The following is a 23,505-nucleotide window of genomic DNA, read 5'->3' on the forward strand; positions in this document are numbered from 1 at the left end:
CCAAAAAAAGTGGAGATTATCATGAGGAGATGTGCGCCGAAACCTCCGAGAAGTGGTTTCAAGATGTTCTTCCTTGGCTTCAGGAAAATGCAGTTATTGTTCTTGATAACGCGCCGTACCATTCTCGGAGAAAAGAAAAAGTTCCCAATGCGAATTCCAATAAGCATGAAATATCAGAGTGGCTAAAATCTAAAAACATCCATTTCAAAGATGGTATGTTGAAGAAAGAACTTTTAGATATAGTTAAAAGTCACAGAACAGCGCACAATGAATACGCAATAGATGAAATGGCGAATAATGCAGGGAAAACAGTTCTCATAATTCCTCCGTACCACTGTGAATTAAACACCATCGAGTTAGTGTGGGCCAGAATCAAAGGCAATGTTGCAGTGAAAAACAAAACATACAAAATGCCGGAAGTAAAAGTACTGCTAGAAGAAGCAGTAAGAACAGTGACTGCAGAGGATTCGAACAAATGCGTCCTCCATGTCGTAGAAAAAGTGCAAACTCAAATGTGGAAATTAGACTGCATTATAGAGGAGAGAGAGGAGCGGTTTGTTATAAATCTCAATGAAAACAGTTCAAGTTCGACAGAGTGAACCTTGTTTCGTCCTTTCTCATTATTATTACTGGTATTGTTATTAAAATTAACAATTAATTGTGTTTTAATGGAGCGTTTTGTTAGCAACCTGAATGAAAATAAATCTGCTTCAACAGAATGAACTCAGTTTAACATTATTTTAACATTATTGTTAAATTTATTTCGTACATTGTTGCTCAGGTTTCTCACGGTCTGCTGTGACAGCTCGGCAGCCAGCCGAACGCCGCCAGCTGCAAAGCATGCGCCAAGGATTTTCCATACCCCTACGTATCACGTGAACACCGAATGCTTTCTCTGGAAACGAGCATAGTCGCTCACGTGACACTGTTTATGTTTCGTCCCAGCTCTCGGTGAATAGACTTTAGTCTTGGATATTATTTGTATTATGTTTTCCAGTATTAGACAATGCCATTTCGTTTTTTCATGTAGCAAAACGTTTGACAAACTTTGATTATGTAATAGCTTCATTTGCAGAAAGGAAAGCATGTTATATAAAGCTGTAGCAAGATTAGAGAGAAAAAATGCTAGGACTTAGGGATTGAAGAAATTTGTACTGTCTTGCTTTTTTGCTTGTCTCATGTCTGCTTGTTTTATGTATTCTGTATTTAATTTTATATCACACAAGAAAACAATTTATTAGGTAATAGGCAATAAGGAGTGCAAATTTTAATTTCCACTGTCCTGAATATAGTTTGATGGCATCCATTACAAAATATTACACATTTGAATTCCACAGAGTGAAGTACAGTGACGTGTGATAGAAGAAAGCTATGTGAAGAGACGTAGCATTGCACTTTGGCACACTTCAGATCAAATAACACATCTTACATTTCTTTGAACACGTTTGTTTTTTATATCAGACTCTTCAGAAAGATGTGCACTACAAAATGAACATATTTTTGAAAAGTCGATTTTTTTAAATTTTTGGCATCCTACCTCAAATGCTCTAGGGAGAGGGGGTGAGGGGGGGAGGAGGCACCAGTATCTATATCATTGACACGGGGCTGATGCACAGAGCAGTTTGAGTTGTAGTGGGAAGGTGGATAGTCTCCATGTGCCCTGTGTTTACGTTTAGTGATTTCGCTGTTTCTTCTTCATTTATTGCTCTCACATCAAATGAAAACAAAACGGATTTCTGTGGCCGGTAGCTGTTAAGTGAATTAAAATACATTCATATAATTATGGAAGGTTAAAATATGTTATTAGTTTCAGATTTTATTTACACCATACTGATAGTCAAGCATTAATCGCCTTGCAGAACAGTGAAGTTATTTTTGTCAGTTTGCTAAAGAAATTTGGCTTTTATTCATCTTCTGCTGAGGCAGTCAATTTATTTGAAGTGAAGTGTTTAATTCCACACTATTAGCTAGTTTCCTCTGTTCACTGCATATAAAAAGTGCCTGTTTTCATCTTCTAACATGTGTGGCATTATGCCATGATAAATAACCAAAGATAAGATAATACAGGTAGTCCAAGAAAATTTACATCCAAATCAGGATACATGAAATGCACTCTCAGCCGAATTATGAATTGTAGCATGGTTCATGATATTCCAGTGCTCTTGGAGTATCCTCTGATGTCTTGTTTCTCTTACGACATAATGTAAGCCCTCATAATGTTTTACACATAACAAACATATGGGCTTCCTGCGTCATTGTAGCTGTGCAAGCGCAGTGTTGGCTGTTATCTGGTACTCTCTGGCAATTGCTGGTACAAATCTATTTATAACAGGTCGCAGGAAAATGTTGTGAATATCTGTTTGAAAAGCATTACTTTCAAAGTAAATTTCCTTTTACGCAAAATGAAGTATGTGTGAGAATGTACGATGAATTTCTTAAATCACAGTGCGTTTGACTCTCATTTAAAAATCAACTCTTTGAGGACGACCATGAAGAAAAATTTTGAGACAGGGCAGACATTTATGTCATTATTAACAATTTTACTGGCACATTTGTATGATGTATCTTAAAGTGTAACAGGTGCAAAAAAGATCAACATTATGTTTGAAAGCTTAGCTTCCTTTGAAGCTTATTAATCTTCGCAACCAATATTATATGTGGAAGCTTTGCTTTTCTTGTAGTGACACTATGTATGTTAATTTAAACCATTAACTTTTCATATATTTGTGTGTGTGTGCACTACTTAACAGTGATATTGCTATTGGCTGACTACATCACGTGTCCTGTGCTCTGAATATCTGCTGTCATCAGCTGGCGTATCATGTGAATGAGCTTGGAATGGCTTACAAAAGTGCATCACAATCTCGATTTCAACGCTTCCGAAAGTAACATGTGGTGTTTGGTGGAATTCGAATTTATACTTCCGTAATACAAAAATATGCAGCTTACATGTTGCTGATCATCAAAGATCTCTCCAATACATATGCTTTTTTTAAATTTTAATTTTTTTTTTTTTAACTGAGTTTCATTTTCTAAAGGGTGGGAAATTCTACACCAGTGCATAAAACCATAATCATTCAAAGGATTGATAAGTTTTACAGTTCTGAGGAAAAGTATGTTACTTAACACAGAAAAAGTGTATTTTCACCTGGGAGAAAGTGCATTTTTAACCGGGAGATCCGAGAATTTATTTTTCTTGTCTGCATATACACCCTGTGTAAACAGGCAGAGTACAGTACGGTGTCAATGCCTATATAAGACAATAAGTGTCTGGCACAGTTGTTAGACCAGTTACTGCTGCTACAATGGCAAGTTATCAAGATTTAAGTGAGTTTTAATGTGGTATTATAGTCGGTGCACGAGCAATGGGACACAGCATCTCTGAGGTAGCGATGAAGTGGGAATTTTCCTGTATGACCATTTCACGAGTGCACCGTGAATGTCAGGAATCTGGTAAAACATCAAATCTCTGACATTGCTGTCACCAGAAAAAGATTCTGCAAGAATGGGACCAACAAAGACTGAAGTGAATTGTTCAACATGATAGAAGTGTAACCCTTCCGCAAATTGCTGCAGATATCAATGCTGGGGCATCAACAAGTGTCATCAAGTGAACCATTCAACAAAACATCATCGATTTGGGCATCATCGATTTGGGCTTTCGGAGCCGAAGACCCACTCATGTACCCTTGATGACTCCACGACAAAAAGCTTTGCACCTCACCTGGGCACATCAACAATGACATTGGAGTGTTGATGACTGGAAACGTGTTGCCTGGTTGGATAAGTCTTGTTTCAAATTATATCTAGTGGATGGACGTGTACAAGTGCGGAGACAACCTCATGAATCCATGGACCCTGCATGTCAGCAGGGGACTGTGCATGCTGGTGGAGGCTCTGTAATGGTATGGGGCATATGCAGTTGGAGTGATATGGGGCGCCTAATATGTTTAGATATGACTCTGACAGGTGACACATATGTAAGCATCCTGTCTGATCACTTGCATCCATTCATACCCATCATGCATTCCGATGGACTTGGGCAATTCCAGCAGGACAGTGCAACACCCCACATGTCTAGAATTGCTAAAGAATGGTTCCAGGGGCACTCTTCTGAATTTAAACACTTCTGCTGGCCACCAGACTCCCCAGACATCAACATTATTGAGCATATCTGGGATGCCTTCCAACATGCTGTTCAGAAGATATCTCCATCCGCTCGTACTCTTATGGATTTATGGGAAACCCTGCAAGATTCATAGTGTCGGTTCCTTCCAGCACTACTTCAGACATTAGTCAAGTCCATGTCATGTCATGTTACAGCACTTTAGGATGCTCGTGGGAGTCCTATACGATATTAAGTGTCTTTCTATAGGTTTTTTAATTATTACTCCAAATTCAGTAGTTTTATTGGTTTGGGATGGTTTATGATTAGTTTACTATTGTTCAACTATTTAATATCAGAATGTAAAGCCTTACAGTGCAGGTCTATTTATTGCTTTGTCAGATTCTGTTGGTCTGTTCTGTGAACATTTTTGAGGAGTGTAAAATTCTGGGTGGTTGTAATTAAACAGATGGTGTTCTGAGTGCTGTGGTGCATCACAGGATGTGTGTGTGGAGTATGCTGAAGAAATAATAGTTTCACTTTCTGCCAGCAGGTGAAAATATGGCACTATAAGCAGTCAGAATGTGGTGTGGATGCAGGAATAGGGGAGGAACAATCAAACATATGAACACAGTGGTTCATGGAATGTTCATTAGGATATGGTCACAAGTTACAACTTGTTTTCTAAATGGTCTCCTGAGTCAGCAATAACATCGTAAATAGTCATCGTATGGTAGCCTTCAGATCAGTGACTACAGTTGTATTCTTTCAACACTAGAGTCATGTTGCACAAGGATGTGCCTGTAAAGTGCAGATGTCAGTGTATACCTAACAGACCTGCAAGATGACAGCTACACGAAGAAAGTTGAACAGAAAATGAAGGCTCTTGTGAAACCACACCGCATAGTTACATAACTGGAGAACAGTGAATGTTCATCTACATCCATGTCTACGTGATTACTCTGCTATTCACAGTTAAGTGCCTGGCAGAGTGTTCAGTGAACCACCTTCAAGCTATCTCTCTACCATTTCACTCTCGAACGCCGCACAGGGATAACGAGCACTTAAATTTTTCTGTGCAAGCCCTGATTTCTCTTATTTTATCGTGATGATCATTTCTCCCTATGTAGGTGGGTGCCAACAGAATGTTTTTGCAATTGGAGGAGAAAACTGATGGTTAAAATTTCATGAGAAGATCCTGTCGCAACAAAAAATGCCTTTGTTTTAATGATTGCCACTCCAGTTCACTTATCATGTCTGTGGCACTATCAGCCCTATTTTGTGATAATACAAAATGAGCTGCCCTTCTTTGAAATTTTTCAATATCATCTGTCTGTCCCACCTGATACGGATCCCACATCCCATAGCAATACTCCAGAATAGGGTGACCAAGCGTAGTGTAAGCAGTCTCTTTAGTAGATCTGTTGCATCTTCTAAGTGTTCTGCCAGTGAATCATAGTCTTTGGTTTGCTCTACCTACAACATTATCTGTGTGATCGTTCCAACTTAGGTTATTTGTAATTGTAATCCCTAAGTATTTAGTTGAATTTACAGCCTTCAGATTTGTGTGACTTATCGTGTAATCAAAATTTAGTGGATTTCTTTCAGTACTCATGTGATTAACTTCACAGTTTTCTTTATTCAGGGTCAAATGCCACTTTCTGCACCACACAGATATCTTATCTAAATCATTTTGGTCATCTGATGACTTTACAAGACGGTAAATGACGGCATCATCCGTAAATAATCTAAGAGGGCTACTCAGATTGTCTCCCATGTCATTAATATACACCAGGAACAATATAGGGCCTATAACACTTCCTTGGGGAATGCCAGATATTACTTCTATTTTACTCTATGACTTTCTGTCTATAACTATGAACTGTGACATTTCTGACAGGAAATCACGAATCCAGTCGAACAACTGATATTCCTTAGGCACACAGTTTGGTTAGTAGACACTTGTGAGGCACAGTGCCTTTTGAAAATCTAAAAATATGGAGTCAATTTGACATCCCCTGTCGATAGCACTCATTGCTTCATGAGTAAAAGGAGCTAGTTGTGTTTCACAAGAACGATATTTTCTGAATCCATGCTGACTGTATGTCAATAAATCATTTTCTTTGAGGTAATTCATAATGTTCAAACACATTATATTTTCCAAACCCCTAGTGCAAATCAACATGAGTGATATGGGCCTGTAATTCAGCGAATTACTCCTATTTCCCTTTTTGGGTATTGGTGTGACTTGAGCAACTTTCCAGTCTTTAGGTACAGAACTTTCTATGAGTGAGTGGTTGTATATAATTGCTAAATATGGAGCTATTGCGTTTGTGTACTCTGAAAGGAACCTGAGTGGTATACCATCTGGACCGAGAGCCTTGTCTTTATTAAGTGATTTAAGCTGCTTTGCTACACCGAGGATATCTACTTCTATGTTTCTCATCATTGCAGTTGTTCTTGATTGGAATTTGGGAATATTTACTTCATCTTCTTTGGTGAAGAAGTTTCGGAAAACTGTTTTTAATAACTCTGCTTTGGTGGCACTGTCATGTTCCCACATATCATGTGGCAAAGTAGAGCCCCGTACACAGCAGTTCTGTCCACTCACGGCACCATGCAGAATAAAATGCACCTTGTCCCTCCTAAGAATATTTCCTGGCCACATGTCTTCCATATTCATTCATGACAAAAAATGAAGGGCAAAGAGTCATGGAGTTCTAGCCTATCTTCGGACTTTGTTTGGTGCACATTTTGAATCTTTTAGGGATGCCAATGTAAAAGGCACCACAGAATCTTTTGAACTATTGACCAGGGGAGAGAGACAATTCCCATGACACAGCTCAAACATTGGCTGTATAATATTAGGCATGTGCTGCACAGTCAGTAGTAGCTACATCAAATTCATCAACTGCCATTGGAAGGGGTCACCTGACTCTCCCTGCTGCACCACATAATTCATCTGTTTTTTCTAATTTCTTGACTGCATTCTTTAACCAATTTTTTGCAATGGGGCTCCTTCACAACTGTTTTTGTTAATTATGTTTCTGCAATGGAGTGCTTCAATTGCTCCCAACCTGATTAACCAGCTGTACCAGCTACTTAGGAGTAAGCTATGCATTTGCCCTGTTGTTCACAGGTTCCCTGTGTTTCATTTCTCAAATCATTCAGGACAATGAAGAGGTGACACAATGTTATCATACACTTATGATATGTATCTACTATCACACAATGAGAGAAACAGAAATGTCCCCACTTAAATGTTATCAGGATGATCCTGCAGGATTCCCAGTGCTCCTTCAAGCTTGCAAAACACATATTGACCCAAATCTTCATTTTATGATTGTTCTAGTTTCTGTTGACATTTTCCATGTTGTTTTCCTCTTTAAGTTGTTATTAAAACTGTCATGAGACTGATACTGTGCAAGTGGTTGCTTTCCATTTCTAGTAAATTTGGTATTAGCCTTTAAACAATAGAAAATCTAGGATGGAATAACAATTTGAAATGGATAGATCACTATTCACCACATAGAGGAGACTTGGAGTGGCAGACAGGCACATGAAAAATATACTGGGCCGCATGTGTGAATGTGCACAAGTGTCCTTTGCCTTCATCCAATGAAGGGTTTAGTCCGATAGCTGATACTATCTAGCAGTTTTTTTTTTTTTTTTTTTTCAGTGTGTCTGTCTGCCACCAAACATGCCTTATATGTGGTGAGTAGCAATATATCCATTTTATAATGTTGACATTAGCCTTCAGTTGTATTAAATAAACCTCAGTGATGGAAAATGTAAATCAGGACAGAATTCACCATAATCGTATAATGTAAATGTTTTGCTGGCATATGCATTTTTCACACATTCTTATGTGATTATAATGCTAGATTATGAGAAAAATTGTAAATTTTGATACAAGTTTGATTAATGAAAATAGAGGAAAATCTAGTTATAGTGTGCTTCTTGTCTCTCTACTTCAGCATAATTATGTCTTGCTTAGTCTAATTTCATTCATAAAATTGTTCAGTCAGTGGAAGCTCTTTATTTACAGTAACATCATTATTAGTTCTGATCATAATATGCTCACTGCAACACATCCTCCATCACGATCACTCAATGGAACTGGAGTTCTATTTTTAGTCTCACTACATGTTTAGGATTAAACATAGACAGGCAAACAAAGTATGAGTGAAACTTAAATGTTTCTGACATCCAACTAATATCTTAGACACAATTTGCTTATGGATGTTGCAGATCAACAAAAGAAGAGGAAGAGAAAGAAACAGAAAACAACAGGTAATTTCAATTACATTAACTTATTCTTTAAAATACGTGATATTGTAATGCCATGTAACTACTATTAATTTTTACATTCTTGATTTTTGTTTTTTTAAAATACATAATTCTCTGAAATATTTTGGAGCTGACAATTGTGTAACTTATTTCAACAAGTATAATTTTTTACAAAATAATTGTAGATAAGTGTCATCCTGCAGACATCTATTTAAGGATCTAGGGATCGTCACAGTTACCTCACACTATATATATTCACTTATGAAATTTGTTGTTAATAATCCAACCCAGTTTAAAAGTAATAGCAGTGTGCATAGCTATAACACCAGGAGAAAGGATGATCTTCACTATGCAGGGTTAAATCTGACTTTGGCACAGAAAGGGGTAAATTATGCTGCCACAAAAGTCTTTGGTCACCTACCAAACAACATCAAAAGCCTGACAGATAGCCAACCAACATTTAAAAATAAATTAAAAGAATTTCTAGATGACAACTCCTTCTACTCACTGGCTGAATTTTTAGATATAAATTAAGGGAGGGGAAAAAAACCAACTTAAACATTAGTGTCATGCAATATTTTGTATAATGTAATATCTTGTACAGACATCTTTTATTAACCTGACACGTTCCACATCATTACGAAGTGTCGTATTCATGATCTATGGAACAAGTATTAATCTAATCTAAGAGTGAAGGAAAGTATTCTTTTTTGGTAATGTTGAGTAAGGTCTCATATGAGAGTAAGAAGACTTTTTGTCTTCATTTTTCCTTAAAGTTTCATATTTGGTTATATTATCTGTACACATATTTTCTGTTTACAAAGGTGACACTATTTTGTGGATTGACTGACTTCTCGTTTTCACTCTGAAATTGTCGATGAAAAATATGTTCTCACAAGATGATATTTTTTAGAACAAGACTGGAAAAATGTATACTTACAGGGTGTAGTGGAAAACATTGGGATCTGAACAATGCTGAATGAAGACAACTCATACACATATTCAGCCATGTCAGCTGCTCCTTTCCTTTACCCGGTGATGTAGCCTCTCTTTTCTCCTCCCTTCAGTTTGAAGGAGCTTGTTTTTCAGCCTGAGCCTACATAATTTTTGTAACACAAGCATACCTTTTTTGCATACAGTTAATGTGTCCTTATGGAAAGATATATTGAATGAGACACAGCTTGGTTAGCTTAACTTTTTACATTAAGGTGTATGATGCACATTAGTTTTTGATACTGAAGGAGATAGTTTAATTCTATATTATGTAATTTGTTTAGTGAAGGTAGTTTTATTTATTTTCTTTGTATGTTTCTAAAGCTTCAGCAATAGAATTTCAGTTACAAACAGTTATGCTTAATTGGTATAATAGCACTTGTATCTTAATTATATGGGCCAGTTTTTCTTTGGAAGGAATGTTAGGATCCAACATCTTGCTGATAATGAGCCCATTAGAGACAGACCATCAGTTCATATAGCATAAGGATGAGGAAGAAAATGGAGCAAAGCCTTTTTTAAAAAAAAACATCCTTGCATTTATCTTGGATTATTTAAGAAACCATGAAAGAACTACATAGGAGAGACTGGATAGGGGTTTGAACCCTGCTCCTTGCATTTACGTGGAGTGGGATTTAATTCCTGACCAGTCATCTAAATAAAGGCTTTTCATGGTTCTCTTAAGTAAACTAAGGTGAATGGCAGAATGGTTTCTATGTAAAGGAAACAACAGACTTCTTTTTATGACCTGCCTTATCTGGGCTTATGCTCCATATCTAATGACCTAGTCATTGACGGTACCCTGAATTCTAATCTTCCATCCATTCTTCCTTTTGAAATAATACATACATATGTGTAATGCCAAATGGAAATAAATTAATGCATAGTTTAGGCATAAATACATGTGACTCAGCATCTCCACTGTATGGTGAGTAGCAACTATCCTTTTCAAATATTGTTATAATGTCATTGTTTCTCATACCTTTATGAAATGTAAAAATACAGTTGACATCAAGTAAAGGTTATTTTGAGTGCCACTAAGAATGGTTTTAATGGATGTGGTACATCCTTGTGTTTCTGTGAATGGAGAATAATAAGGGAATCAGCATCAGAGTGACAGTTGGTATTTTTCCTATACAAAGCTCATAGAATCGTCTGAGGACAAAGTCACATGAAATCACAGATAGAAACCTGATATTTATCCACTGGTCCTTCAAATCAAGCCCTTTTAAAAGCTTTCTAGAAGTTCTGGTACCAATTTTGTATGAAATTGGCAAACACATAGCTGTTTGATATACCTGGTCATGCCAGTTTCACAGACATGAATAACGTAACCACATATTTACTGTATTTGTTACTTAAAATGCATTTTTTTTTCCTGTTTAGGATATGGTCGATCATATTGAGAACAAAGTGCGTGAACTAAGTGCAGAAAGACAGAAGAGGGAGGCTGCCCTGTCTCAAGAGAAAGAAGAAATGCACATGAAACCTTATGGGTAGTGTACTGGTACTAGAGCGGAGGGCTCATATTTCATAAGTCAGAAATTTTATGACTGTTTGCTTTCAATGTATTACTTAACAGTCTGTGTGCTGCCATCATTTTAGCACTTGTCTTCAATCAGTTACATTATGTTCTATGTATCTCATCAGATGCCTTTTCTCTAGTCATTTGTAAAAAGAATTGCAACATATTTCTTAAAGTAAGGACTCATTTTCTGAGATGTTTCAAGTTCCTGGATTATGTTATATATGTATACTTTGCAAAAATCAGTGCTTTATTTGAACTTAATCTCTGATGTTTCCATAGAACAGAAGGGCATTCAGGGAAACTACAGTATTTGCCTCATTTGCAGTAGCAATTAACCTTTTCTAGCATATCATCATCATCATCTTCATTATATATGTAAATGTGTCACCAGACAATTTACAGTTGAAATTTGTCCTCCATGATGACTTATTCCTTGTGCTTCTTCTAGCAAGGTATTTCTTCCCTCAGATCACTCAATATACCATATCTTATACCTCTTGTTTTTTTTGCTACTATTTTTCCTTCAGTGATGATTATCATCATGTACCCCTACAATTGTAACTGCGTAACAATTTTGGGATCAGACTGACACTTGAGCCATAAACTTCCTGGGTATACCTAGGAGAAAGTACCTGTCCAATCTGCGACACTAGGATTGTGGGCAATGGTTACAGTGCCACGTAGCTATTGCTTTGGCATGATATTGCTGATTGTGAGAGCCTTGAGTCAGAGTGAGTGAGATCAGGGCAGTTGATCTGCAATGAAACAGATAAAACGATCACACAGTAGTACATACACTGAACCTGCTGTCTCATTAGACTGGGATAAACACATTAATACACATAATTACAATCGCATGATCTTCCCATTCTTATCAACTACCAACTCAGTGGGAAGAGAGACAAGTGAAGAGAACTGGAGTCATGTAATTTGTCCAGTGCCTGGCTCATTCAAAGACTGATGAATAATTTGTTATGGCTACAAAACATAAGGATATGTTTGCTGAATTTTCAGCTTTAGAGAAGCTGAAGAGTAGGTCTCTATTAATCTCAGAGATACTTTGATCTTGCAGTAAATGAAGAGATGTACCAGACTCCTTTACTTCTCACAGAAGATTGAAAATGTGTCAGGGGCTCATATTTCATTGGAATATAACGGTACAAACCAATAAGATAACAGTACAAACCAGTAAGGATCTGCACAATGACTTAAGTGTGCTGATGTATTCACTGTGTTCCTTGGATCCAGTGAGAATGAAGAATAATAGAGTAGGTACAGGCATCTTTATTGTTGTCTTTGAGATGAATAGCCTTCATGAAAAGTTAGGTAGTATACTGATGTTGTGTTAAACACTACATGTCTCCACCTGTGAAGTGCTTCAAGTGCCCAAGGTTTCTGTGTATGTCATCCTACTGCACCAACAATCCTATCTGAGGGACGCGAGGAAGGGCAACACACAAAGGAATGTCATGTGAACAGAATATGTATGAACAGTCCAGAACAACACTTCTGTAATTTGCCAACCTGCAATGTATTCTAAAAAGAGAAGAAGAATATAAAATACTTGTCCACCTGTCATATAAAGGTGCTAGAAAGAAATATGGAAGACACCACCCAGTTGATATGGTGTCATGCTTCAGGGGCCAGTTATAAAACATTCACTATATACTACTCTGACAAAACATTTTCTGTGCCAAACCAAAGCCACTCAATGAGCGAGACTGCCCACTTAAGGAAAAAGTTAAAGGAAAAAGTTATCTCCCTATCCTCTCCTCACCCTTCAGCCCCCAAACATCCAGCAACAGTCAAACTTTTCTCAACCCTGTACCTTATCCAGCATCTCCAGGAAAGCAAACAAATACCACAGTACTCTATGCTGAGAATGATCATGTCTGTGACCTGGCATCAACCAGTTGGAGGAAGAATACCCGGCTGCAGAGTGTAGAGCAGATAACTCATCTTTGTTCCTAAAACAAAGCCAGGAAAACCCTCCCAGGAACTGAAGCTTCATAGGGAAAACAAGAAAAATCCAAAAGTGAACAAAGGTGAAACATGACTTGGTAACCCTAGTTGCCCCTTATCCCACTCCGCTCAGGTATGAGGCTATGCATATAGAAGGCATGTCACTTCACACGCAGATGTAACTTGAACATCAGTTGACACTCTCCCAAGAAGTTTAAGGTAAAACTTCTTTTTCAATGTTAAAACAGTAGAACTGTAATGTCCTTTACTGCTGCCTAGATGAGCACCACATACTGAACACTACTTATCCAGTTGTGTTTGTTGAGAAACTAGGCAGTTATAATATCACTAAGGATCTATAAGAAAATGCTAATGAACAGATCATCTGGGGGGTTTGTGCTGTGGTACATTATGGTATCTGTGTGGTGCAAGTGCTCCTAAACACCATAGTAAAAGCAGCTGCAGTCCATGCACAGATTCCCAACAGTATAACAATATGGAGATTAATCGCAAGATATAATGGGCCTCATGCAACAACTTCCGCCCAGCCTTCTTGCTAGTGAAGGTATTTGATGCTCACAATCTACTGTGGGTTGGTGCAGATAAGTCCAGAAGGGGTCAGATTGTAGACAGAACTCAGTGTGTACATACTCAGTACTGGAGCTGTAACTCATTTCAGCACAGCTCAAGGCATGTATGAGGTAGAATACAAAGTTTTCGGGACTGGTGCTGCCATCTGGAAAGTAGGAGTAGTAGATCTTTGCACTGCTAGGTGGCGAAAGCTGCATATCTGATGAGTCAGAGTATGGATGGCATTCAGCTGGGAGGATGGGTTGTGTGTCCACAGTGATTTGCATAATACTCTGTGTTTGGTGAGTGGCAATTTTACAGTGTGTTGAAGTGTGCACGGACCTTCGTCAGACTGCATCTGATGACCCAGCCTTCTTGTCATGGGTTATCATCAACGACGAGAGCTGGATTTATGGTTATGACCCAGAGACAAAGCAACAATCATCCCAGTGGAAGAGCTTGGGCTCTCCAAGACCCTTTAAGCGAGACAGGTGAAGAGTATGATCATTGTTTTCTTTGATGCCAAGGGATTTGTGCACAAAGAATTCATCCCACCCAACCAAACAGTGAATTTTGCGTACTACTGTGATGTTTTGTGACATCTCCATGAAAACGTGCAGCAGTGACGACCCGAATTTTGGCATCAAGGGAACTGGCTGCTGCCTCATGGCAACATGTCCTGTCACATGTCCTTACTCATCAGGAGCTTTTTGGCACAAAACAACATGGCAGTTGTACCCCACCCACTGTACTCACCAGATTTGGCACCTTGCGACTTTGCGCTATTCCCAAAACTGAAACTCACATTGAAAGACCGTTGGTTCAACACTCTAGAAAGGAGGATTCAAGAAGCATCGCTGGCGTTGCTAAACACTCTCAAAAAACAGGACTTCCAGAAATGTTTGACCAGTGGCAGAAGTGCTGGGACCGGTGTGTATGTGCAGATGGGAACTACTTCGAGGGTGATGGTGACCATTAGTCCAAAGGTAAGGTTTTCAACAGATGGCAACACCAGTCCCCCAAAATTTTGGATAGCACCTCGTACATCTGACAGTTTGTAATACAAACCTTGCTCACACATTCCAGTGGAACAGCACAATCACCTATGTTATAGCCATTATTTTCCATTATTCTCTCCCTTCTAATTACTAACTATCAAAAGACCCAAGTGGTCAGCATTCAGCGTCAAGTAGTATTTGAAGTTAACCAAAAGAATGTAAACAATCATACACACTACAGAAGTAAGAATACACAACTCATCAGGGTAGCTTCATTGGAAACTTGTTTCACTATGGTCAGAACAGATTGCTGAAACCAACAAACTGGACATGTGAGTGCTTTAATGGTTTATGGGTCATCCTTCCTTGGCAAACCTAATTACCATTAAAATATTCTATGTGAAGGCTCACTTTTTAATAAGACAGGGAAAAAATAAATCTTGGAAACAGTAAAAGTCATCAGTCAGAGCCCACACTACATCTTCAGATGTACAGGCTAAACTGCATCTGAGATTACTTCCAAGCCTCAATCCAAAACTTACCTCTCTGACTGTTTTGTGTCTGAGTCAGAACATTCATCAGCATGAGATTGGAGTTATCCTATGACTTCTGCCTACATTACTGGTCCACATCAGTGCCTGCAGCCAAATTCTTGCTCCAGGGAGCCATTTCAAAACCCTGAGATTGGGTCCTGTGTGGTGGTTCCAATTCTCCTCTCTAAATACCCACATCATGCACTTCCTGCACCTCAAATTTTACCTAGCTAATCAAGTATTAAGCATGATGGAGCAATTTCACTTCCTAGGTTTTCTTTTAGTTGAGAAGTTAACATTGTTACCATACAAACACCAGTTAAAGGTTAGCAGTGGGAAAAGATGCAACACACTGATTCCTCATTGATACATTTAGGGGAGCTGATTGTACATTCTTTTATGATTCTGTGAATCCTTAGTACAGGGTGGGCAAAATAAAGCTGTCCCAGAAAATAAACTGACAGAAAAAATCACAACACCAAAAAAATAATTAATGTAGGTTAATGAAATTTTGGGAATACATTTGTCTGTGTAACATAATTAAGTGATTAACGTTGAAAGATCAGAGGTTAATGTAAGCTTGAGACAAGCAATTGCAAATGTGAAGAGCTGGTACATTAATAACATGTGTAACCACCAGAATATTACATGCAAGCATGCAAATGGGCATGCATTATGTTGTACAGGTGCCAGATGTTAAGTTTATGGGATGGACATCCATGCCTGTTGCATCTGATCAGTCAATACAGGGATGGTTAATATTGTTTGTGGATGATGCTTGAGTTGTCTTCTGATGATGTCCACTATGTGTTCGATTTGGAGACATATCTGATGATCGAGCAGGCCAAGGCAACGTGTCAACACTCTATAGAGCATGGTGGATTACAACAGAGGTATGTGTGCAAGTGTTATCCTGTGGGAAAACAGCACATGGAATGCTTTTCATGAATGTCAGCATAATTGGTCATCTGTACATCAGACTGATGTACAGTTTTGCAATCAGAATGCACGGGATAACCATGAGAGTGCTTCTGCTGTCATAAAAAATCACACCCCAGACCATAACTCCATGTGTAAGTCCAGTGTGTCTGTCACAGAGACAGGTTGGTTGCAGCCCCTCAACTGGTCTCCTCATAACCTAAACAAAGCCGTTAGCAGCACCGAGGAAGAATCGGCTTTCACCAGAAAATGCAAAAGATCTCTACTCTGGCCTCCAAGAGCTCTTGCTTGACGCCACTGAAGTCACAAATGACGATGGTTTGGGGTCGGTGGAATGCAAGCTATGGGTTGTCTGTCTTGGAGCTGTCTTTAAAGTAACCCACTTGTACGGGGCAGACCAAGGAGAAGGTACCTGGATTCGGTTGAGAATGATTCTGAAGTAATAGGTTTAACATCAGAAGAGGCACCAATGTTAGCACTGAATAGGGGATCATGGAGGAATTTTATAAGGGGGCTATGCTCCAGACTGAACGCTGAAAGGCATAATCAGTCTTAAATGATGATGATGATTTGTAATAGTTCTTTCTGTCTCTGTGGTGCCAAATGCTGCTCAGATTGCTGCTGCAGATGTAGTACAATGCACCAGAGCCATACACCAAATGTGATTGTGTTCCGTCTCAGTGCCTCATGACCATCCAGAGCTCAGTCTTCTTATGACTGTACATTCTTGTGACCACTGCTGCCAGAAATCATGTACAGTCTTTCTGCAATATCCAAGAAGGAACATCCAGCTGCTAGTAACCCTGTTACATGATGTCATTCAAACTCTGTGAGGAGTTGACAATGGCATCTTTGCCACCTCAAAGGTGTTCTTGAGTAACATCAACTCACCATGCCCACTCTCAGAGGTAATTAACGGTCATGACCATTACAGTGTGTATTTAACGGTAACCTGATATGTAACCTCGTAGTGGTGCTACTAGAACTGCTCTCATGTGACTGCTGCAAAATTTGAAGTGACATCATCTTTCAGATGTAAAAACACTTTTATGTCATACAGCTTCTTCTTGGTGCTGCAAAACAATTTTCTGTCAGTGTATTTGTAAGACTTAATGTGGAATTGACCCTTGCTAACGAACAGGAGAACTGCCCATCACAGGAAATAAATAACTGTTTGGATATTTTCTGCAAGACAGAGCAACATCTCACAATATTCGGTGATGAGAGGGCAACAAGCAGAGGCTGTGCAATCTATTGATCACCTTGATTGCCTGATCTCTCTCCCTGTGATTTTTACCTATGGGGACAATTGTGGGTCAGGATTATCCCTCACACAGTGGAAGAGTTACAATGTAACATTAAAAACACTATTGCTACTATCCCTCAGTCAGAGGTGCTACTTGGTGTCCCACAGTTTGAAATGTGGAACTCATCGCTGGCCTGGGTGGCTGAGCGATTCTAGGCGCTACACTCTGGAACCGCGCGACCGCTACGGTCGCAGGATCAAATCCTGCCTCAGGCATGGATGTGTGTGATGTCCTTAGGTTAGTTAGGTTTAAGTAGTTCTAAGTTATAGGGGGCTACTGACCTCATAAGTTAAGTCCCAGTTAAGTCCCATAGTGCTCAGAGCCATTTGAATTGAACTCATCCCTGCATCAGTGTCATGGTGACCATTTCCAAAATCTTTTTTGATGTTAATTCACAAATGGCAGTTTTATTGTAAATATTTATGAGACCAGTTTTATTTTGGCCACTCCATTATCCTCTTTAGATTATGGATGCATGACACATGGATACATACACCACTTGCATTAAACTCACTACAATGTGTACGCTGTCTTCCCTACTACCATCCTTAGGTGATCATTCCATTTCATATTGCTTGCAGTGCTATGCCTAGATATTTCATTGGTGTGACTGTGTCAAATAGCACACTACTAATGCTATATTCAATTATTTTTCCTACTCATCTGCAGTAACTTACATTTTTGTACATTTAGAGCAAGTTGCCATTTTTCACACCATCTAGAAATTCTGTCCAAGTCAATGACACCTTCCTGTACACAAAAGCATCATCAGCAAACAGCTGCTGGGCTTGTCTGTCAGATAATTTATGTATATAGAGAATAAGAGCAGTGCTTTCATACTTTCCTGGAACACTCATGTCAATCCCCTTGTCCCTGATGAACTTTGCTGTCAAGGACGACACATTGGATTTTATTACTTAAGAAGTCTTTGAGGCACTCACTTATTTGGGGACCCAGAGCATGTGCTCAGACCTTCATTAACAGTCTGGAGTGGGGCACCGTGTCAGATGCTTTTTGGATACCTAGGAACCTGGAACCTGGAAATCTAGGAACCTGTCTGTTGCCCTCCATCCTCGGTTTGCAGGATAGCATGCGAGATAAGGGCAAGTTGAGTTTCACATGAGTAATGCTTTTTAAATTCTTGCTGATTTGTGGACAGAAGCTTCTATGTTTCAAGGAAGTTTGTTATATTTGAACTCAGAAATCTGCAGCAAATGAATGTTATGGATATTGGACTGTAATTATGCAGGTCCATTCTTTTACCCTTGTTATACACAGGAATCTGCACTTTTTCTCAGTTATTTAGGACTTTTCCCTGGGCGAGAGATTGATGATAAAAGCAAGCTAAGAAATGGGCCAGTGCCATAGAGTACTCTATGTAAAATCGAATTGGGATTTTATCCAGACCTAGTGACTTATTTGTTTTCAACTCTTCCAGTTGCTTCTCTGTGCGAGGGATGCCTGTTACTATGTCCTCGATATGAGAATCTATGTAATGGTCAAATGATGGTACATTTTAATGATCCTCTTGAGAGAATGATTTCTTAAACACAAAATTTGTAACTTTAACTTTCCTTTTCTTTGTATTTACTGTCAGTACACTCACTAACATTCTGCTCCTTGCTCCCTCTCATACATTGATACCCCTGGGATGTGCTAGGTGGAACTATGTGCAGTATACAAAATGTTTGGGGAAAAAAGAAATGGAGATGAGAGAAAACAGCCTTGAAAAAATGTAGTTCACCACAGCCAGTCATCTGTAAAGGAGTCACCTAATTCTGTCTTCAAATTCAAGGCCATGTTAACATTACATCAAGGAAAGCCTTTAATTCTTCTAATGAAACGTCTCTCCATGAGTGCGAAATTGAGTGTTTTGTAAGTGGAGTGACTTTTGGTATTTTTTCTTTAACATGCATATTTATAGTATTCACAATTTCACTAACAAAACTGTCAGTGAAGAAGAGTTGGGTATATTAAAGTCAGAAATTGGTCAAACACCATGATGAATGGTGAAACCTTCTAGTATGACAGAAAAAAGAAACGTCATGAGATCACTATGGTTATCACAATAAACCTTCCAGGTTTTTGCTAGAGGTTGTGTCTCTTTTTCCACTCCACCAGGACTTATATCAGTGCACATGGTGGGTGTTTCTTCCCAGTCATGTTCATCACTAAATTCTCCTTCATCCTCAATATATTCAAGAAGCCACCAGGCAATGTCATAATCACTCATATGTTTTCTACCTGCCTTTATCTTACTAGAAACATTCAAACACAACACACTTTGAGCTGTCAAATCTTTATACTATGAGATCCCATCCTTGCTAATTGAGCTGCAGTCAGAAACCTCTGTCAAATTCTGTCAGCAGTCTCCGGCTTGTGGCCAGCTGTTTTGTTTTAAATATAATGTTGGGCAATTTATAATTCAGGAGATGAGTATTAAATAAAGGGTTGATAGAATCACATTGATAGAATCACATCAAAGAAGTAATGTAATGAAATGGTGGGATACTATTGATGGTGACTGTTGGATCTTCTGCCCAAATTGTAACATCATCTCATAATCTCCAAGTAAATAATAGCTTGCCTGAAAGATTTTCCTCTCTCCTTGATCATGGCAGAAATGGAGAATGAAAACCATGGCAGGTGTTTCACCTAGTCTGTATTGTAGAACTAGGGACAGTGGGAGAACCACATACAAGTAACAGAGAGGAAGAGAACATTTTTTGTCACCCTTTGCTTAGAAATGGCCTTGAGAGAGAGTGGCTGATCCAGCCAAAAAGCAATACAATGGGACACACACCCTCTGTTCCTCAGCTCACAATACCACCAACACCCAGAGGACCAGCAAAACAGCTGATGACAACACCCCTAATGTGATAATATGCTGAATACGAGTATGTGCATATCAAAGCAAGATGAAAATTATGTGTGTTTCATTTCATGATAAGGGGTTAGTGACTACGTTGAGTACATTCTTTGGTTTTCAAACCCAATTTCTCACTGATTATAGGAAGAAAGAGCCTATGCAGTTCCTGAAAACCACTGTTTTTGTGGAATACTTGAAGTTTATGGGCGGAGTGGACAGGGCTGATCAATAATGTGCTTGCTGTGGTTTCACAAGACAGTCATGCAAGTGCTGGAAAAAAATTTTCTTCTGCCTGATTGGGTTGGGTTGCTGTGGGGGAGGAGACCAGACAGCAAGGTCATCGGTCTCATCAGATTAAGGAAGGACGGGAAGGAAGTCGGCCGTGCCCTTTCAAAGGAACCATCCCAGCATTTGCTTGGTGTGATGTAGGGAAATCACAGAAAACCTAAATCAGGATGGCCAGACACGGGATTGAACCGTTGTTCACCTGAATGCGAGTCCAGTGTGCTAACCACTGTGCCAACTCTCTCGGTCCTGCCTGATTGAAATTGCTGTAGTGAACAATTACATTCCATACTCAATAGACAAAAAGAAATGGGGAGAGTGGCTGCAGACTCATCTTTCCTATAGAAGAAATGTAGACAGACATTTAATCAGCCAAGTGAGAGATACAAATTCAAAAGAAGAGAGAAAGGTGATCATCGTCTGACACTGAGGAGAGGCTAAATGGGAAGATGCATTTTATAATGGGGGAGGGGGGGGAGGCTTACAGGGTTAGCAGCAAACATAGGAAGAAAGGAGGAAGTCTGGAATTCCCCCAGGAGAAAGTTTTAAGGAGTATCATACAGAAAAAAATGTAGACGGCTGTAAACAAAAAAATGATGTAATTTCAGAAAATAGTGTAAAAGAAAATAAAGTTGTCCAGTGGCTAAATATAGCATTTTATTTTTTTTAAAGAGTAGAATAACAACCTCTAATCTCTTAAATCTTTTATTCATATAAAAAGAATATAAGTAGGATAGAATGCATTGTATAGAAAAATTGGATTGGAAATGGTTATGGCCGCCCCAAATTGTGTGAAATATCAACGAAGTGTCTCACGTTTATAATAGGACATACTTTCCTGACATTGTTGTCAAGTTGTGCCAAGCACTGACTGAAAATTCAGTTAATGTAAAACTCTTTCAGTTATTGGTCTCACACTGATTATATACTTTTCTAATTTTCTTCCACAAATTATTATTGTTCCTCTCTTATTCCTTCCACATGCTTTGCTCACCATCTGGAAGGCTCCAGATGTTTATCCTTGCCGTCATACTTCATTGAGTCAAAATGACGTTAAGAATATGCTCATCAATTAACAACTTTATAGTTTTCATTTATCCGTCTCTGTTCATTACAGTCATATTCCAAGCACCTAATTTCAGATTGTTTTAATTACTTTCTTTATTTGTGACCAGAAGTTTCTTTATCTGAACACGGATTGCACAACCATAGTGCCAATTCAGTATGTAATGGTGGCCATGCTCTGGAATTATTTCTGTTATCACAAAAAACCATTTGCTATGGTTGTAGTTGGTGGGATTAGGGATATCCTGATGAATGTGTTATCCCATCATCCTATGAATTCTTATTCCATTTACCATATCTGGCTCTTCGACATCTAGAACAATTTCTCACCCCTAAGACAAGAAATAGCCCTCCTTCTTTTCAAGATAAGGTGGACTGTTTATCCCAGCAATCATTTAATCACTACCTAAATTGGCTTCCTTATGTGTTGCCAAATGTTTACCACTCAGTGGTGTGGGCTAAAATTTTATCTTCTATAGGAATGGGACATTAAAGGTATTACCAGTCCTCTGAAATATGTGTCTGATCTAGTGTTCATTATTCCTTCAATAGTATTTTGATCATTTGTGTCTTTCATTTGCTTTTTAGGAGAAATGTTACATACTACACAGCATCAGCTTAAAGCATTTTGATAGGGATGCAGTTACCTATAAAAGCTGTTTAAATGAGTAATGGAAGAAACAAAAAACTGTGTAGTCTCCTTCAAGTACTCTATTTTTAACTGAAATGCAATTATGCAAATGGTATAGAAATAATATATGAAGTCATGTACAAGGAATTATTTTAAGAAGTGTGATGTGAAGTTAAAGCAATTTATCCTTAGTTGAGTTAACATACCTTGTACACAGTGGTATACACTGATATACAAGCTTCATAGAATTGATATTATTGAAATGATATACTTGTTACAAAATGGTATACAGAACATAAGCTTGTTGCCCTTGTGTTTCATGCCTTCGACTTTCAGTGTTCCTCAGTAGGAAGGCTAATCACAATAATGTCATACTCTGAAACACAGAAAAAGTGCATATCATTGTGAGTATGGGTGATTCTCTAAAACTGAATGTATTTTGTGTGAGAAAGTAATGTCAAGCTTATGAGCCATTATTTTTCATAAAGGGTACTGTCACTGTGCTAGCCTACATGGAAATGTTAACAGAAAAGTTTATGCTGCAAGTATTGTAAGATCTCCCTAATTCTCTCTTAGGGAATATTGATGTTCCTGCTCATTTTCTTGAAAATGTTTGTGAATAATTGGTTGCCAACACTAGAACACTGATTCAGCTGTGCTTGGAACAGAGGTACACAGATACTGCTTTGGCCTCTCCAATCTTCTGATTTTACACCATGATTTCACTTTGTGGAACACATGGGGAATGTTGTGTATGTCCCCTTGCTATTTCAGTAACTGAATGCTGTGAAGTACCACACTTCACATGGGCTCGACATAATGTTATTCCACAGAAATTCATCTGAGGGGGGTTCTAAGTTCCACATTAACAGGCAGAAGCAATCACTGCAGGCAATTCCCATAATGTTTACAAATGACAAATTATAATTAATGCTAGTCTATTGAGTCGGATAATTACAGCTACTTTGGAAAAGGCAATTTTCTTTTTCTTAAAGTACTCAGCTTCTGTTTTCATGTAATACTTCAAAGAAAGCATTTATGTAAAATGAAGGAAAGGCAACCACTCATCTACAGCTGATGGAAGTGTGGCTTGTAGAAACATGCAACATGAAACAGTATTGCTCCTTCTCTAGTACATACAGTCACACACACAATCCCACAGACATTCAAACACACACAGCCACAGAAAAGATGAGACTGACTATTGATTATTGATAGCGGTTGCATGAACAGGTGGAATTGGGTAGAGGTTATAGAAGGCTGCACAAAATGAGGAGGGGGTAGTGGGATAGAGTTGAGGCAGGTCTTCAGGCAGAACTAGCACTCCTGAAAGAAAGGTTTGAAGGAGAGCTTCTGTAAAGTTTGGAAGGTAGGAGATGAGGTACTGGCAGAAGTAAAGCTGTGAGGACAGGGCGAGAGTTGTGCTTGGG

At 38.6% G+C, this 23,505-nt stretch overlaps 1 protein-coding gene across 1 annotated transcript in view; it reads left to right on the forward strand.

Annotated features, from left to right (window-relative positions):
- The window catches only part of LOC126092290 (uncharacterized), a 93,184-nt gene that overhangs the window by 14,525 nt on the left and 55,154 nt on the right, over positions 1-23,505 (forward strand). Inside the window, exons 2-3 of the mRNA XM_049907809.1 lie at positions 8,357-8,398; positions 10,775-10,884. Coding sequence (XP_049763766.1) covers positions 8,357-8,398; positions 10,775-10,884 — 152 coding nt within the window. The remainder of the gene's footprint in view (positions 1-8,356; positions 8,399-10,774; positions 10,885-23,505) is intronic.

Source organism: Schistocerca cancellata, chromosome 7, assembly GCF_023864275.1.
Source record: "Schistocerca cancellata isolate TAMUIC-IGC-003103 chromosome 7, iqSchCanc2.1, whole genome shotgun sequence".
In the NCBI taxonomy this organism is placed as follows: Eukaryota; Metazoa; Arthropoda; class Insecta; order Orthoptera; family Acrididae; genus Schistocerca; species Schistocerca cancellata.